Source organism: Oreochromis niloticus, linkage group LG4, assembly GCF_001858045.2.
Source record: "Oreochromis niloticus isolate F11D_XX linkage group LG4, O_niloticus_UMD_NMBU, whole genome shotgun sequence".
In the NCBI taxonomy this organism is placed as follows: domain Eukaryota; kingdom Metazoa; phylum Chordata; class Actinopteri; order Cichliformes; family Cichlidae; genus Oreochromis; species Oreochromis niloticus.
In genome coordinates this window covers 7,024,839-7,042,862 of record NC_031969.2, presented here as the reverse complement: position 1 = coordinate 7,042,862, position 18,024 = coordinate 7,024,839, and the positions used below count along the sequence as shown (strand labels likewise).

The window sequence follows — 18,024 nt, the reverse complement described above, 5'->3', positions numbered from 1 at the left end:
AGTCATTTGAGAGAGAAATTTCCCAGTCCTGCTTTTGCATGTAGACCGTCAGCTGAAGCTTGGCTTGCTTAAGATTAGTATTAGCAGACCACATGTAACAATTTACATATCCAGACTGTGCACTGGAACGTGCTTACTGAATTTGCACCCAAAAATCACTCATTTCACTGCATTTTGGGTGCAGTAATCTGCAGATTGCATTTTATTATTCGATTTGTCCAGATAACAATCGTCCGCTGTGTAAACTGTTCTGGTCAGAGTCTTTAAAACCGAGTCCTGCGTCCTGACTCATGTTACAAGATATCCGCTGACAGATGGTGCCAGTTTACTTACATCTGCTGATTCAGAGCAAACTGGAATTTTAGATGACTAGTTCAGGCACAACATGGCTAAAAGCAGTTTGCTGGCATTTGATGTGGTCATAGCAGGAACAAAGTACAGCCTGGGAGAATTGTCAGGTGAACTGTGCTGCTACTACTACTACTGTGCCGATAGCCACAAGTGAATGTCAGGTCTCACATAACAGGCCGGTGCTCTCTCATGTAAAAATCTCAAGAAGGGATACTGGTCACTGAAGTCTTACTTTAAAATTTTCAGAGCAGACTATTTGGCTGAAAACATGTGGAGGGATTACTTCAGTGCATTATTTTCCCATCCAAAGGCTAGATGATAATTAGATTTTTTTTTTAAATCTACTGCTTTAGTTTTTTGTTGGTTTGAAGCTCAAGTTTCTGCAAGTGGAACTTTTGCAGCAATCATTGCCTTGGAGCAGGATTTTGATTCCATTCTTCATACACAGTTTACTGCCTATCATATCTCATATCTGTTTAATTCAAACTCTGGTTCGTTTTCCTCCTTGGTGCAGTTTGTTTCTGCAGATGTCAACACAGTAATCAAATGAGCTAAAGAGAGCTAGCGACTACTATTCTCCATGTTCACCAGTACTCCGCTTCGTTTGGAGTCCACTTGGATTTTTGTCTCTGTGAAAAGAAACCAACTAAGAGGGAAAAGCTACATGTTTGCAAACTCAACAACTGATTCAGAAAAAGAGAAAGAGAAAAATACAAACTTTAATCGACATGATAATTCAGTGTTTTAGCTTGTTTCCACAAATATCAAGACACCCAGACTCCCCTACTGTGTCAAGTGTGATGGAAATCAAAAACGAGACATTGCCTGAGAACCCAAAGTCACAGGAAGATACAAATACAACTTAGAATTAAGAAATACAGAACTGGGGTAATCGTTATGAGATGACAGTTGACGTCACTCCCAATATGCTGTGATCCAGTTACCTTGGAATTCAGATGTTGGAATTCAGAAGTGACATCACCTGAGTTAGTGTGTTTCAGCTGTAAAATCGAAAAACAAAAATACTTAGCAAGGTAGAGTCATCCATGCATTGCTAGCAAGTCAACATAATACTGGGAGGGGGGTAGAACCTGGTCAGTGCTGTGCATATGGCTCATTTAGCGAGTCCCAAATACACAACAATAGCGGGCAGATTAAAAGTTTTACAGTTTACAGCTTATGTTCCCGCCTGCCATCTTTGGTTGTTCACTAGGGGTTTGTGGAACTTCTCTGGCTTTTGAAAAACTGCGTCGAGCGGGTGTTGAAAATGAAAAACCCAATTGGGAAATTCTAACTTCCGACCTCATCTGGAATGCACCATACAAGAAGAGAAGGGCTATAAACACACACAAGGTAATTACAGAGATAGGAAACACCAGGAAACACAGCTGCAACAAATCAAGAAAACTAGACAGAGGAAGCAAAGCCAAATATTACGTACACGAGACATTAGACTACTAAAATAAAACATAAAGGACTAACCAAGATATACTCAACAGTAACTGAAAATAGCAAGAAATGAAGACTTGACAAACAATGGAATATACAAATGATCATACCCAACCAGATATGCTAAAGATGCAAGGAACAAAACGTAAACATAAAACATTCCCACAACTGAAAAGAAACATCAACTTGCAAAAACTTAAAACCCGGGGACCATGACATGACATGTGTGGAGAGCATACAAGCTAGCCAACCACAGAAAACCAGCAAAGAAGAAACACTATCGCCACCGTAGGCGATTTTAGAAAAGCCAGTCAGGAACGAAGTGGTCAGCAGACCAAAACAGAGCGAAAGATCTCTGCACAGCATTTTAACGATTGTCAGTACTTCCATTTGAACTCTAAATTCAGCTAGTAGTCAACCTTTGCACGACCATACTGCATCGCTGTACAACACTTCTTTCTTCAACCAGAGTTCTGGCCGATAGAAGGACCAGTAAGCCACATCCATCTTTAGCAATAAATCGAAACTCAGTGTGTCTTCTGTCACGTGCTTAAAGGTTAAATCAAAGGTGTAACTCAAGAGTTATACAGACTGGTTGGCAGTAAAATAACAAATCTGTCCCTTTAGCTGCTGAAACAAACTGTGTGATCAAACCAATTCTTCTGTTGTCTTAGAGGGTTTCTTAAAAGTGACATATCCTCCTGAGACCCAGGGGGAAAAAAGTATTTTGATTTTAATTTTTTTCAGATAAATCAAGTGTTGGGATGGTAAAAAACACATTACAAAAACAAAATTGTTTTAAACTAATTTTATTTAAATTTTACAACATGTGTACTTCAGTGCACAAGGGGAGTTCGTTGATCACGAATGTGAAACTAACAAAATTCAAGAGCTATTTAAGAAAATTACATGCTCCACTTAAATTTTTGTAAGCAGGATATTAAAACTTCTTTATATAACAATATCATAAAAATGTAGATCATGGGTCAACTTAGAAGTCACTGACACTTCACTAGCTGTAAGCCATTGGTTCAGGAACAAGTGATTGCACTGGGCTTTCTATTTCACAAAAGTCAATTCATTTATGATATCTGAGGAAGTACTGTGATTTTTTTTATTTGGGGACACAAAGGAACATTTGGCACATCTCACACATGTTTTACTGTTGCACCCAACCATTCCACAACTGAAATGCCTTGGACTGTTAACCATTTCAGGCAAGTGGAGTGAACCATATTTTGTTACACTCTCATCTGGTTGGGGCTTCCTTTTCTTGATTTTTGGAGAGAACTCTTCATTACTGGTATTATTCAGGTCTTGTTCACACGTTTGTCCCTGGTTTCTTAGCCAAGAGGAGCTTGAACTCCAGATTCTGTGAGTTCTTTTCGCACATTGAGATCATTGACAACTTTCAGCAAAGACGTGATCTTGTAGAAACAATCAGGTGTCATGGATTCAGCTATAATTGCGACTCTTGTTTTTTTTTACTTTACTGGAAAACACTTCTGCATTTTACCCATATTTTATTTTTAACTCAAAATCAAATTCCAGATTCTCCTACATGTTCGTTTTGGACCAGATAGGATGACAGATTTCAGGTGGCCCTGTGTCTTTCTCTATTACATCTGCCACTGCATCTTGTTAATCTTCGTGTGGCTCCTCCTGGGTTCTCACCCTCTCCTATCTGGCTCACATGACTCTCATCTTCTGAAAAATCTATGTTTGAGTCTCCCTCAATGAATCTGTTAAGAATTCTCTCTGCCTTTGTCAAAGAGTTGTCTATTAGGAAAAAGTGAAATAAATATAAGTACAAAGTCCCGACGTGCACTAGAGTACACATTAATAAATTAGTCATTTCCTCTGTGAAACTAAATAAGCTTAATTCTTAAAAACCCCTCAAATTACTTACTAGATGTTTATTTTTGAAAATTAATCAAAATCTGATTTTAAAAAATATTTTAAATGTAAATATCATGCTTACCTTTCTTTCTTCAATAAAATGTGCTTGTGGGCATGCCAGCCATTTTGAAAAGGTAGGAAAAAGACAATTGGCAAGGCCACACCCCCACACATGTGATATCATTTTAAAGGTACTGTTGTCCTCTCTAAGAAAAATCAGGACTTAGAAGAGTGGCAAGCAGAGTATGAGAGGTACAAGCAAAAACTAAATGTGTACTACAGTGCACAAAAATGAATTACTGGGTCTCAGGAGGATAAAGCATTCTCAAACATGTTTCTTTTTTCTTGACTGGAAACCTAAATCTTTCTCCTGCTGTGCCGATGAAGCTATAAGTGGCCATATTAGGGCAGAAATCCAGGATCTGGCAATGGGGGCAAAAAGAGTCCTCACACACACACATGCACGCACACACACACATGCACGCACACACACACACACACACACACACGCACACACACACACACACACACACACACACACATGCACGCACAGAAGTCTTCCCTTACTTGACTGTACCTGCGCTTATACACCCCCACCCCCTTCCTCGCCTTATCAACTCTCCATACGCATCCTGGGGGAACACACTCTTCCTCTCGCTCCTACACTCACACACGCGCGCGCGCGCGCACTGACGCTCATATAGGAGGATCCCAGCAGAGAAGCGGGCAGAGAACGACGGAGCGCGCACGGGACCGGATCGTTAACTTGTCATTTCCCCGCCTCATTCTCGTGCAGGTTCAGCTGCTGCAGCAACAAACCGGACTACCGGCGAACAACGAGACTCCTCCAGCACTCCAGACAGCTTCAGACTGGTCGTCATCGCGTCTTTTACTCTGGAGACTGCGGATTTTATCCCTGATCTTTTCCAGCGGATACCGAGAGTCCGCACCGCCTCCCCGAGATAAACTAAGTCTACGGACATTAAGTGCGCTATTTGTTTTCTAGCAGAGGGGGGGAAAATCAGTCTCCGTGAGTCAGGCCAGCTGTCTTCTCTGCCCTCTCCTCCAGTTTAACTGCACCGGTCAGACTTGGAAAGAGCAACAGCCTCCGCCAGCGCATCAGTGAGGTAGGAGAGCCACATTATGCCACGGTACACTATCTTCTGTGGCTGCTCTGCCAACACAGCGGGGCCTTTATTAATATTACAGGCTCGCCTATTCGCATAAAACATGGAGGTCAAACTGACCCCTAAATGAAACTGTAGATTTTATTTTAATCTAGGCAAGACAATAAGTGCACTCCTTATGTATCTGTGTCATAGGCTGGGGTTTTTTTCATGCGTACTTCACAAACTGCAACCACACAGGCTATACAGAACCCACGAATGTTACATAAAACTTATATTTGTCCTCTGCACTTTCTCTTCCTCCTCCTCCTTCCTTTTCTCTCCCTGGCCTCTTTTGACCCTGTTCTGGGGATAGATGATGCTCGGGACGACATTTTTAGGGAGGGAGTGAAGAGTTGTGAAGATATTAATTTTTACACTTTTTCTTTAGTAATAAAAGGATAGTAAACTTAAAATTACCTAAAACCGTCTGGTTATGAGAAAGTGGGCCCCTGGATCAAGATATATAAGCTACACAACCCCCAGACTGAGAAGATCCTCTCTCTTTTTTATTTATTTATTTATTTTACTGTTTTATGGCTGAGTGCTTTGTAGTTCATTAATACCAAGCCTCTTCATTGTGGTATGTAATGTGTGTCTCTGTGGTACGTCTGCATCTCATTTACCTCTCTTTGCCATGGTTTTCTCTACTTACAGCTGTTTGTGTCTCTCTGTGGTTCATTTCTTTCCAGCTGATTTTTGCAGTTTTCAATTTCTGTCACAAAGAGATTGTCTTAAAACAAATTTACTATAGATTTTACATCTGTGTTGTTTTCGATCTCTTTGCGATTGCTTTTTATCTCTTTCTACACGTTTTATCTCTACTTATAGCTGTTGGTGCTCTCACTCCTGTCGTCTTTGGTGTATAGGTGTATGCTTTGCATCTCTTTGCCGTTGTCTTGTGTTCTGGGGCATGCACCGCCACCCCTAGCGTATGCATGGCCCTGTGGGGAACACGCATACACCCAAACAAAAACATGCACGCAAACATTAATTCCATCCAGTCTAGTTCATGCCTGCATTGATCAGATTCCATTGATTGGATGTTTCCCTCATGCAGACAGGGCCCCACTAGTGTGATAACATCTGGACTGATCCCAGCCACTTCAGAGCTCACTGAAGTGCTGCTGAAGAGATTAGCTGGTTGTAAAAGCTCAAACATCATCTGTCAGAAGCTGGCATTTATTATCCTCAGCAGCATCTCATTCTCAGTTTAACTACAAGGAGCCTCTTCTTTCTTTCTTACTCGCCACTCTCAGCTGGTCAGAAGAGCTCTGCCTGTTCCTTTCTATTTTTAGCTTCTATTTACAATGCAGTAGCTATAGAGGCAAGAGGAGTCTCTCATTCTGTTTCCAATCATCAGCCTCTCTGCCTCTTACTTATCTTATCTGTCATTATTTATTTATTTATTTTTGCTTTGGCCTTAACCTCCACTAACTCTTACACTTTCACACTTTTATCCTTGGCTTTCTAATTTAACCTTGAGCTATAATCACAGCAGTCAGAAAGACCACGAGTTAAGCATTCAACAGCAGCTCACCTCACAATAGAACCTGCTCCACTCTCTCCCTCACACACACACACACACACACACACATATATATAGTATATGTGAGGGAGGAGATAGCAGAGGAGACGGGGGGTAAAGGTTAATCTCTGGATGCTTTTGACCCAAATCACTACGTGACCTATATACCCTCACTTAAAACAACCACCCCACTTTAACCTTCACACACACATACCCAAATATATCTTTTTAAAAGCTTCAGGCATACACAGATATGTGACAGCCTTTTTGATGCAGGCCCAGAGTCTGACTAAATGTTACATTTTCGAGTCACTGCGAGTTATCAAAATACAGAAAACAGATTCAGTTCATAAAAATAGTTGATTTTTTTTATTCATAAAGAACATGTAATTAACTTGTTCTTCATCTTTTATAAAACTTGAGCAGACTGTTAAGAAAAAGCTGACCTCCATTCACAGCAAAGTGTCCCAGTTTAAACTTACAGCTCTGTATACACTGCAGTGAGCTCTGCAAAGACAGCCACACCTTGACCAAACACCATATATTACTGCTCTGAACTACCTGTGTGGTAAGAGCAAAGCCGTCATCTCTAAAAACCGGTCAACTCTTCCCCCCCGGGAAACCTATTAGGGGTAACCCTAGTTTCTCTTTTCTAAGTCATATTTCAGAGCTGCATCCAGATCAAACATGTTTTTGAGGGTAACAGTGAATGTGAACGCCAAGTTTTGGAAAAGTATTTTTCATATTTAGAGCACCAAGAGGCAGAATCCTTTTAAAGAGATGTAAAATGAACAAAGTCTATTAAAACCGACAAAGAAAGTTTACACCGCCAGAGCTACAAAATGACCACCGCATCCAACTACCTTATTTTCTGCACTATAAGGCGCACTTGAAATCCTTTAATTTTCTTAAAAATCGACTGTGCCCCTTATAATCCGGCGCGGCTCATGTATGAATTCTGGTTGTGCTTACTGACCTCGAACCGATTTTATGTGGTACACGGCGCTCAAAAATCTGTCAAAAATATTTTAGTACGACTTTGGTAAACTACGAAGCCGCACCGCTTGATGAATTGTCGGAGCATTACGGCTACCGTAGTCAAGAGCCTCGCAGAGTAATCTGGGTCCAAAACACTGCGGCATCACTGAGAGTTAAAAACTGTCTAAATTCTTTCATCTTTAATAAAATGATCAGCGTTGCTGCTTTACCGGGTGTAACTATTAAGTTTAACATCCAGGCATCCATGAAAACAGAATTTATTACATTTAACGGAGTTAGAAGTTAGCAGGAAGTTAGCTCGCTAGTTTCCACCTAAACATGATATAGCATGTTCTGACTGAGAGATTTCTGAAACAAATTAAAACATACAGCTCTGCCATCACTTCCAACATAAATGAAGACAGAAAACTAAACAGCAGTGACGTTTGTAGGGTTACTAAAGTTGTGCTAGCTGGTATATAACGATGTGCTACGTGATCGCTAGCGACACAGCTATGTTAGCATAACATAAACACAGTAAAGCTGGAGGATGAACGCTAACTTTTTTCCACTCGATAAAAGTTAACGTGAGGGTTCCTGATGGTTAGGGACAAATGCAATCGCATGGCAGGATGCTGTAAACAGACTAAACTTCAGTCAGGAGAACAACTGAGATAATCCATCCACAATACCAGGTTAGTCATTAATATACTGCAACAACATGGGAATAGAGCAGCTGCCAGAGAATTCAACATTAATGACTCAATGTTACGGAAGTGGAGGAAGCAAGAAGAATGAGTTGAGTAAAGTTTGACTAATCTGACTGTTTTGATTTGCTTAATGCGCTTTATAATCCGGTGCACCTTACGGTCCGAAAAATACGGTAGTTTATTTTACTTATCTGACTTCATTTCGAGGTAACAAAGATGTGTTTCCAGCAACTACATTGCCTACATTCCCCTCCTGGGAAGTGTGCGGTTTTCTTGCATGATCCTTGTGCAAATGATCCACCTACACTCAGGATCGTTCCACATTCATAAAAAGCAGCACGCTCTCTCGACTCTAAGGATGCTAAGGGTTACAGCCAAGTTAAGTGCTGAGCAAGTATTTTAACATGCTCGACTCCGTAGGGAATTTTCTCACATTCCCACTTTCCTTGATTACAACAAGGTCGTTTCCATCATTTTCAGGTAGCTTGTAATATCTGAGAAAACTGCGAACGAGTCCCCATGACACTCTAATGCCCTTGGTTGGTACAGTAACTTGCTCCAAACGTGAAGGTGAACTGTTCTGACTCTCATCCTGACCGCTTCATGCTTTACTGCGTGTTGCCCGGTTCATGCAGGCTGTCACGGCTCGATGAACCCAGCAGAACTACAGGATGAGCTAAAAAAAAAACACATCAGACTTTGTCAACTAACTGACAATATCAACAGTGCTGTGAGCTTTGGCTGTGGAGTGCCTGTTTGGTTCTGTGACAAAAAGAGCACTGTACATCCAGTACACTCCCTTATGATATCCTGTGTGAACATGAAGCTAGTAGATGGTGCTGTGATGGAGAGGGAAAGACTTCCGACGTGCTCATCCTCTTAAGTGTGGCGATAGAAGCTATGAGGAAGCCGGGGTCTTCCCTGTGATAGTAAACAGAGGAGGGATTATAAGATTAGTTTAGAGTAACATTATCAAGGGATCGCGATAAATTTGACTGTGATTTATTGATGTTTTAATATACATCACAAGCACCATTACACGTGACTGCTGGTTTAGAGTAAATGGGATATAATTGATGGTTTTATCCACAACAGCTGTAATTGGACATGACCGAACAACAAAGACGGAGACGACTACTGTGAGGAGCGACGGATTAACTGTTTTAGCTGAGACAGTTAGGAACAGATATCAGAGAGCAGCAAAAGGACGAGAGCGAGAACGCAGCAGAGTTCTTGATCTTTTCTGAGAGTAAGATATCAGTAAACCACATGGCAGCATAATGGTGGAGTCTTTCCATTATTTACTCTGTGTGGCGTTTAAAGGCTGTCTAAAACAGAGCTTTACCAGATAAACATAGACATATTTACACAGTTGGCTATTCATCCAGTCCCATTCAAAGTAATTGGAGATGGAGAGAGACAGCACAGTGGAAAAGGTGTATGATAGAAAGAAAGAAACAGCTGGCATGACAGGCGACGTTTAATTTTTGGATTCATTCAATGACTGTTTGTGAAAGACGAATTTTTCTGATTACTTCTGGTAATATAATTGTATAATTCATTTTTGGCATTCTTGTTGTTCCCAGAAAAAAAAGGCTGTATTTGGGAGGGGGGGTCAGTGCATGACTTTTCGAGGATACGTTGGGAATTAGCATCCAAATTAGCCCTTATACCCAATCGCATTTATAATCTACTTATTTGTAGCAACCAAAATACTCTGAAGAAAATAAATGGTTTTTTTAAATCATACGCTTTTTTTTTAAACTGCAAAATGACAATACCAAATGTAACATTAAAATATTCACTGATGAGCTTTTCCATTGTTTTCCTTTGCTATCAGCTTCAGTAATATAATTACAGCAACAAATGTAGCGGCATGATAAAACATAAACATAAATAATTATGACTGAGTCGTCTTTGGCAAACTGCAGAGCTGAAAGATCATGTCAGCGTGGAAGTGCCAAACACTGCAGTTCCTCTAATGGCCACTTGAGGCTGACTCCGATGACGAGTCAATCCTCACAGACTTCCATGTTAAAATGACAATAAAACACTAAAAAGCATGTTTACATCTTTAAAAACTTGTTTTGGGATCTATGGCTAGTTTCTCTCTATGCGTTTATAGGTGAGGGCATGTTGGTTGTTGGTGCCAACACAGGGAGCTGTAGCTGTCTGCTAGGTCTCACCTCTGCTGACTGCATAACTCGACCTTTAAACTGCTGGTGCTTCAGGCGCCTTTTATAGTATTTTAATGTAATTGCTGGACTCGTTTAATGGCTTGAAATCTGTCTCATTAGTAAAACTGCAAGCTGACTGTGCCATGCATCTCTAAATTTGGCAGATTCTTGTAAACGTAACAGGTCGAAACAGCAGCCCCCCCCCCTCTCTCAGCATTACCTGCAGGCAGTAAATCCACATCAGCAGCAGCAGTGGTGGTGTTGGTAGGAGGAGGATGGAGGAAATGACTTGTAGTGACAGATGTCTGTGTTCGCCACGCTTTCCAAACTCCACTCACTTTCTTCATGTCGGGAATATTGTTCCGTTTGTTGATGTTTGACGTTTCCAGTGAAATATTTGATACACTTTGCTACTGTAGCCACCTAAATGTTATATTTAATTCCAGGCTAAGACTCAAACACCTGTGATGAGCGACATCACTGGTTAACATTTCCACCAGGCATCATCAATCGTATTTAATTGACAATTTAATGACGCTGTTATTTTGTTCAAACAAAAGCAAATATTCAATTATGATTTTAAGACTTGTGCAGTAAAGGGAATCTGCACCTGCTTTCCCAGGACGGGAGTAATATAGATCGGGGAAGAGAATAAGTGAAAAAAACAAAAACAAGGAGGCAATCAATAAGTGGGGCAAAAATAAAACAAATAAATAAAAAAGAAAGGAGTCAAACAGAGACGCTGCCAGAGAAGAAATAAGAGAAGGAGGCTGAGAGTAGTGGAGAGAGAAGGATGGAGCAGACAAATAAATGTGAAAAAGAAGAACAGGTAGAGAGTGAAAACAGGGATGAAGGAGATGGTGAGTGATAGAGTTAGATGGAGGAAAGCATCCAATCCCAGTGTTGTCTCTAGAGGATGCTGCTGAAACCTGATCTCAGCCGGGAACTAGCCATCGCTCTAGTCCTGTGTGTCTAATATTGGTAAGACACACACACACATTGTCGTGTAATATTGCACCTGGTGTTTTCCTCATACTCACAAAAGGACACACGTGTGCACCTCACCGACTCACCGATTGTGCATCTCTCCCCGTCTCTCTCAATCTAGCCTCTTTTTTAAAACCACAACCTTTTTACCCGTCCTTCCTCTCGAATAGCAATGACGTGCTAAAGATAAAAATAAATAAACAATGTCGCCGAAATCAGCCGGTGGTTTACATTGACGCCTGAGGCTTTTACATGTTCAGCGTGATGATTGATTCATTCTGTTCCAGAGTCCTGAATATCAATTTTCAGAAGGGAAAAATCATTAAAAACCAGCTATGGCTTTGTGTTGCTCAATATTACTGTCCTGATAGTATCAATCGTCTCTTGTACTAACACATTTACTGTAATGCGCCAAAGTGTCAAGATGGTGCATATCTCACTCCAGTGTTAACTACTGTTATGAATAATTTGACATTTAGGGAAATACATGTCAGAGCGATACATTTGAAGCTAGCCTAGCAGCAGCCATAGGTGGTATAAAAGAAGAACGTAGCTCTCTGGTGTAAAAAAAATGAAGCAAACGCAGAAGTGCTGTGTTCTTTTCATACAAAGTCGGAGGATCATATGGAATGGGATGATACTTATGGTTGCTGGGAAAAATGTACATTCCCTGGCCAGCTGGTGAGTGGATGCTGGAGGCTGCCGGCTGTTGCTGGGTGAAATTGGTCACAAAATCATGCTGCACCAAAAACTTCCTTGTGATTGTGTTGGTCACCAGGAGATGTGGTTCCCCGTAGTTAGCATGAAAGATGCTGACTTGTTGGACTTCCTCAAGTTTCGCTGCAGTTTGGTGAGTAGTGTTTGCAGGGAAGCTGGCAAAACTATGGACTGCAGCAGACCTCTGCTAGAGGCCAAAGCAATAGCAACAAGCTACACACACGAGGAGAAACCAATGACATCTTAAGTTCATAACTGTCTCTCAAAAGATAGTTTAGTGGTGTATATAGCATATAACAAATGGCAGGCTTTGCTGGACAACTGACTGGATGCTTCTTTTGGATCCAGACCATGAAGTAGTTGTCAGATTCGGGGCGCTGTTTCCTCCCTGAATATGCCCCCTCACTCACTAAACTGTCATAAAGGACAACTGCGTAGTATCAACCATTATTCAGTGCCCCTTTAAAAATACCATAGCTGTTTCTATTCTGAAGGATCTCAACAAGATCAATTCTGAGTGCAGACTAGACAAGCACTCATCTCACCCGAATCCTCACATGACTCATAAAAGCACGCACAGGGGTACACAAACACAAGCACAATACAAGAGGGGCTGCGTATTACTGAGAGAGTGGAGTGGACACAAAGCGTGGGAGGGGAGCAAGAGAGAGCAGGAGGGAGGAACGGACCAAAAAAGACACTGCTGAAGAGAAAAAATACTCCACTTTTGCACAGAGTTGGCCGCTGAGAGATCCTGTAACTGATATTAATGTTGCATTGTTTATTAATTGTAAATCAGATGATACGTACAGGTGCAGATATAGGTATACATTGTTTGTAATGAGTACCTCAGTGGGTTATGTGAGGACCTGAATATACTGTTTAACAGGAACAGATCAGCATTTTTTAAGCGGGATTAATGATTCAATTCAGTTCAGTTTTATTTAATAGAAACAAATCACAACAATGACCTCACAATGTTTTATATTATAAGGTAAAGACCCTACAATAACGGAGCAACATTACCAATAAAAATAACTCATTCTATTACAAGATTATTGCAGAAAAAGTCATCTGTAAGATTATTGTACGTAAAAGATTAGCTTCCGAGTTTGAAAGTAAAGCCAGTAAGAAGTGGCTTAAATCTGCATTCTTTCAAATGGCCAGCAGGGGGCAAAAAGACATGACCTGTAATTAGTTATCTCTTATCTCACAATAAAATACGCTGCTGTTTTTTGTCTCCATAGGAGTGATTCTGGCTTTAGCTAATTGCATTTCTTACTTCCATGGATGAAATGGATATGACCTGCAGTGCATATTACTGATGCATTAGTCTCTACAGGTTGTGTAAAAGAAGTGCTGATCCCACTATGTCGGATGGACGGATCAGATTTTCTAATTGCATATAGTTTTAGGAACTTATTACAAGATCTTTGGGAAGAAGATCGATCCGACTGATAGCTGCACTGATGCTTGAAACCTGCGCGGACGAAAAGAGTAGGACAGTTCCCAAACATGATGACAACAGCTATCAGGAACCGTAAAATTCAGTTATGCCTTTCAGTACTTTAGATGTCCCATACATGACTATGGCAGTGGATATGGATGATAAGCTTTGGTATTAGGTGCTTACAGATTTCTTTCAATACTCACCAAATCCTTGGGGGTGGCTGCTGGGGGATAACAGAGAAAAAAATCAATCAATCAATTAATAAATAGGAAATATTGTTTCCCAAACATGTTACCTCAACATCCTTGTTTGGTGGTTCATCAGCACCACCTATATAAATACTGCTGAAGACAAACATTTTCTATAAATGTTTGCTTATATGGACATGTAATATAAAACTGAGCTGTTATTTTTTAGGCTGCTGTTTTCAAGTTTGCATTGAAACCACAGATCTAACTTTAGCTTTAACTTTTAGCTAACTTTTAGCTAAAAGCTAGCTAACGTTTAGCTAACTCTAACATTTTTAGGTTTCTGAATTTTCAAATGTAACCAATTATTCTTCAGGTTTAGCTAGAAATGTATCTGTTTATTCATTGGTATTACCTATTAAAGCTATATATCAATTACATTTAGTTACTATTTTATCAGCTTATCCACAATTTTTAAGTTACTTTTTGTACAATTTGTACATTAATGTTAGCTTTTCCAGCTTTTGTTAGAGCTAACAACTTGGACAACTTACCCAATTTCAAATACTTATGTTAGCTGTTTGTAGTATAGACTCTGCTCGCTTGCTAACCAAATTTCACACATTTGATTGTGGTAAGTATGGTGCAATATCATGTGTCTGTTGGTGTGTCAGTGGGTGTGTTGTGTTGGGACAGCACTGAACATGTACACACAATAGCACAGGAGAAAGATTATATTGAGCACAAATACATGTTGTCCTTTTCCTATTTTTGAGTACAGAAGCGAAACATTTTGTGACCTTAGTATGAAATTATCAAACTATTCATTAAAGTCATGGAAGTGGAAACATGGAGCCCAAAAAACACAAAAGAAATCAACTGAATGTATCCTGTAGAGTTAAGAGAGTCTGTCAAATTTTTGGCAGCTCTTGGTTGTACTCTATGAACATAACAGCCTCTATTCTCCCTCCTGTAGGTGGAATCACTAAGCAGCAGTCATAAATCAGATGCACTTTGTGGTGTTCTTGCTGCAGGGCACAGATGCATTGAGTGTGTCTGCCTGCTATTTGACAGCGCTCTATATAAATATAACTGTGGCCTCCTCCCACTTTGTACAGGCAGAAAAGCCCTACAACAAGCTGCAGCCATGGATGAGATGGACCTGCCCCAGATGAAGAAGGAGGTGGAGAGCCTCAAGTACCAGCTGGCCTTCAAAAGAGAGAAGTCCTCCAAAACAGTGACTGAGTGAGTAGTTACTCCACTGCTGTGCTGCGCAGAGTTCACGACCCTGAAATCAACTGTGCACAAAAAAAGATAAATCGCTCTGAGCCTCTCAGATTGAAAAGGGAAGATATTTGTTTTAGCTAAATACGCCGAACACACTGGTAACTGCATTTACAGGAAGAGGCTGGAGAGAGAAAATAGAGCCATACTAGCTGTTGCTATCTCTGGTTGTGTAGTGTTACTCATTAATTCAGTACATTATTTTAAATTAGCACTAGTTTGTGTAGCATTTTGAGACCAAGTTCAAGTTCCCTCATCAGCAACTGGGGCTCATTCAGAAGTCAAGCCATGTACTTGCTTCCATGCGGGCGGGGATAGCTCAGTAGGTAGAGTGTCTGCCCCATGATCGGAAGGTCGGGGGTTCGACCCCACTGAACGGCTACCCTGAGGTACCCCTGAGCAAGGTGCCGCCCCTACACACTGCTCCCCGGGCGCTGCACTGGTGGCTGCCCACTGCTTCACTGGGTGAATGGGTTAAATGCAGAGGAGTAATTTCCCTTCGGGGACTAACACAACACACTTTACTTTAATTTGGCTCAGCACTGTGTATGCCCCCCCGCATGCCTGTATACACTGTCAACAACATCTGGGCATGCTCCTGATGACCATGATGGCGTCTTAGGGGGTCTGTGAGCTGCTATAGATCGGCTTTGGTACTGTTTGGCAGCATCAGTTGCACCACTCAGGTGGTCTCCAGACTCTTCTACGTCTGTCACGCGTGTCATGTGTGAGCATGCTCTGGTTTTCTCTGGAAAATGCAAAAAGGAAAACTGGAGCAAATTCAGTCAGGACCTCCAAAATCATTCCCTTTTTGAGGGTCGTCTTGTTGTTGTTGCCTCTCCACTGCAGCCATGGTCGTTGTCAGTTGTACCAGAGAAGGTTAAAACGATTCACAGTGTTTGTCCCTGAAGTTTAACTGATTTTGTATTATATTGTGTTGATTGAGCGTTCCTTCATTTTTGGAGTATCATATATAGAGCTAGGATTGTTTGATACATAAGTAGAAATATAAAAACTGCTATCAAAATGCAAGGAACATTTGGGAAATACAATATTAGTCATTTCACCACGATAATAAAGTACTGAATAGTTAGAAAAGTGAAAAGTTTAGAATTTAGTGTCACCTTTTCACAATGCTCTTGGTGTGTAATTTCCTTAATGGTGTTGTTCACAGGATGCAAAAGAATAAACAATTATATATATATATATATATGTGTGTGTTATAAAATGTAAATTCAAAAAGAGAATATGACAAAATGCTGAAACTGAGAACCTGCTTTTGTTTAACGTGTTCATTTTGAATTTGATGCCGACATCTGTGACAGTATGGGATTAAAGTTTTGGAGCAACATATGCTGCCATCCACACAGTGTCTGGCCTATTTCACTAAGACAATGCAAGACCTCCCTCTGCACATATTTCAAAAGTATGGCCCAAACTGTTCAGCATGAATGGGACAACATTTTGTGTTTTAAACTACTGCAGACACTAAAGGAGAGGTCATGCAAGGCAGCAGAAAAAATGCTCCCTTTTTTATTTTATTTTAAGACATTCTGCTGGCTTCAAATTCAAAATCATAAGCGTCCACTCGTAATAAGAAACAGAGTTGTACGTTAGAACTAAAGTACACAAACAAAAGTTGCAAAATTCAATATAATTAGTTACTTATGGTCGCTCAGTTTGTCCTTGTCCTTTCGCCTTATATGGGAAAGCGGATAGAGGACAGATTGTGGTAAGACTATACCTCAGGAATTTAAAAAATGCCGCTCTTTCTATTTTTCTCTCCACACAGTTTGGTAAAATGGATAGAGGATGGTGTCCCAGAGGATCCCTTCCTGAACCCGGAGCTGATGAAGAACAACCCCTGGGTGGAGAAAGGAAAATGCATCCTTCTTTAGATTTAACCATTTAATGACCCTTGAATTTCGACACACACGCCCTACAGATGACCCCTGAAGCTGACCCGCCCCGTCCTGTGAATGCACCGGCAGGACAGCGCCACCTAACCTCTCACCGTGAATGTACAACAGCTGGCAAACCTAACCCTTTCCCCAAAAACACACCCCAAGGGCACAGAAATACACACTGACAGAGACGCACATTCACACACTTAACACTGCAAGTTTAATCCTGCCACGGCAATGCATCGTTTTTATGATACGACAGAAGTGATCGATACTTGTACTACGTGTCTTTATATGAATATATGACAACTTTTATTTATGCAGCTGCCAGTCACAAGCTTATTCCCTTTGCAGTTTTTTTTTCTTCCTAAATTTACTAAATGCGTTAAAGATGTGTAATGGAGTCACGTTCTCACTGCCAGACTGACTGTAGATCTGCTGGGGGGAATTTTGTTCCATACTGGAAATGACCACCATTACAGTATAACGAGTCAGACCCCTTTAAACTGAATTAATAAAGTCTTTGATGAAAAAAAACTGAACTAAGAACCGATAAGAACCTATAGTGATTTGTAAGCAAACACATCTCTTTTTCTTTTGAGAACCATCTTTTGACCCCCTTTCAACCAAATACAAGCTAATATATTAATATGTACCACGTCTCCATTAGCCAGATCACCATTAGCATCACATTTAGCTAGATTCACCATTAGCATGACCATTAGCATCGCCATTAGCAATAGTGGCGCGCCTTCCTTTTCCTAAGCTACATGTAAATCGCTTCCAGCTCTGCTCCAGTGTAGTGCAGGGTGACAGTGACGATCCCGTACCTGTTTATCTGGTCTTTAAGTATGACGTCATTAGCCGTGTCTGGGCCCAAACTCCGCTGCAGGTCCCTAAGTCAAACGATCACTGAGAGTTAAAAACTGTCTAAATTCTTTCATCTGTAATAAAATGATCAGTGTGGCTGCTCTACCAGGTGTAACAATTAAGTTTAACATCCAGGCATCCATGAAAATAGAATTTATGAAATTTAATGGAGTTAGAAGTTAGCAGGGCGTTAGCTTGCTAGTTTCAATCTAAATATAATATAGCATGTTCTGACTGAGGGATTTCTGAAACAAATTAAGACGTACAGCTTTGCTATCACTTCCGACATAAATGAAGACAGAAAACTAAACAGCAGTGACGTTTTTTAGGGTTACTGAAGTTTGGCTAGCTGGTATATAACGATGT

General features: G+C 40.7%; 1 protein-coding gene and 1 long non-coding RNA gene across 2 annotated transcripts; one reads left to right on the top strand and one right to left on the bottom strand.

The window, feature by feature from the left end:
* Positions 1-4,333: 4,333 nt before the first annotated feature.
* gng13b (guanine nucleotide binding protein (G protein), gamma 13b) lies at positions 4,334-17,330 on the top strand. The gene is made up of 3 exons (XM_003446420.5): positions 4,334-4,826; positions 14,719-14,845; positions 16,677-17,330. Exons 2-3 carry the CDS (start codon positions 14,748-14,750, stop codon positions 16,780-16,782), a joined length of 204 nt encoding a protein of 67 aa, XP_003446468.1. The 5' UTR covers positions 4,334-4,826; positions 14,719-14,747; the 3' UTR covers positions 16,783-17,330.
* LOC112846752 (uncharacterized) lies at positions 12,465-16,751 on the bottom strand. The gene is made up of 3 exons (XR_003219873.1): positions 16,629-16,751; positions 13,616-13,632; positions 12,465-13,442 (listed from the first exon to the last, which is right to left on the bottom strand). It is a non-coding gene; the product is annotated as an uncharacterized LOC112846752 (long non-coding RNA).
* Positions 17,331-18,024: the final 694 nt, after the last annotated feature.

Bases quoted from the DNA above. Each gene is read 5' to 3' on its own strand.
- gng13b (XM_003446420.5), top strand. From the start codon at position 14,748: ATGGATGAGATGGACCTGCCCCAGATGAAGAAGGAGGTGGAGAGCCTC. The intron at 14,846-16,676 runs GTGAGTAGTTAC...CTCTCCACACAG, and splicing joins TCCTCCAAAACAGTGACTGA to TTTGGTAAAATGGATAGAGG.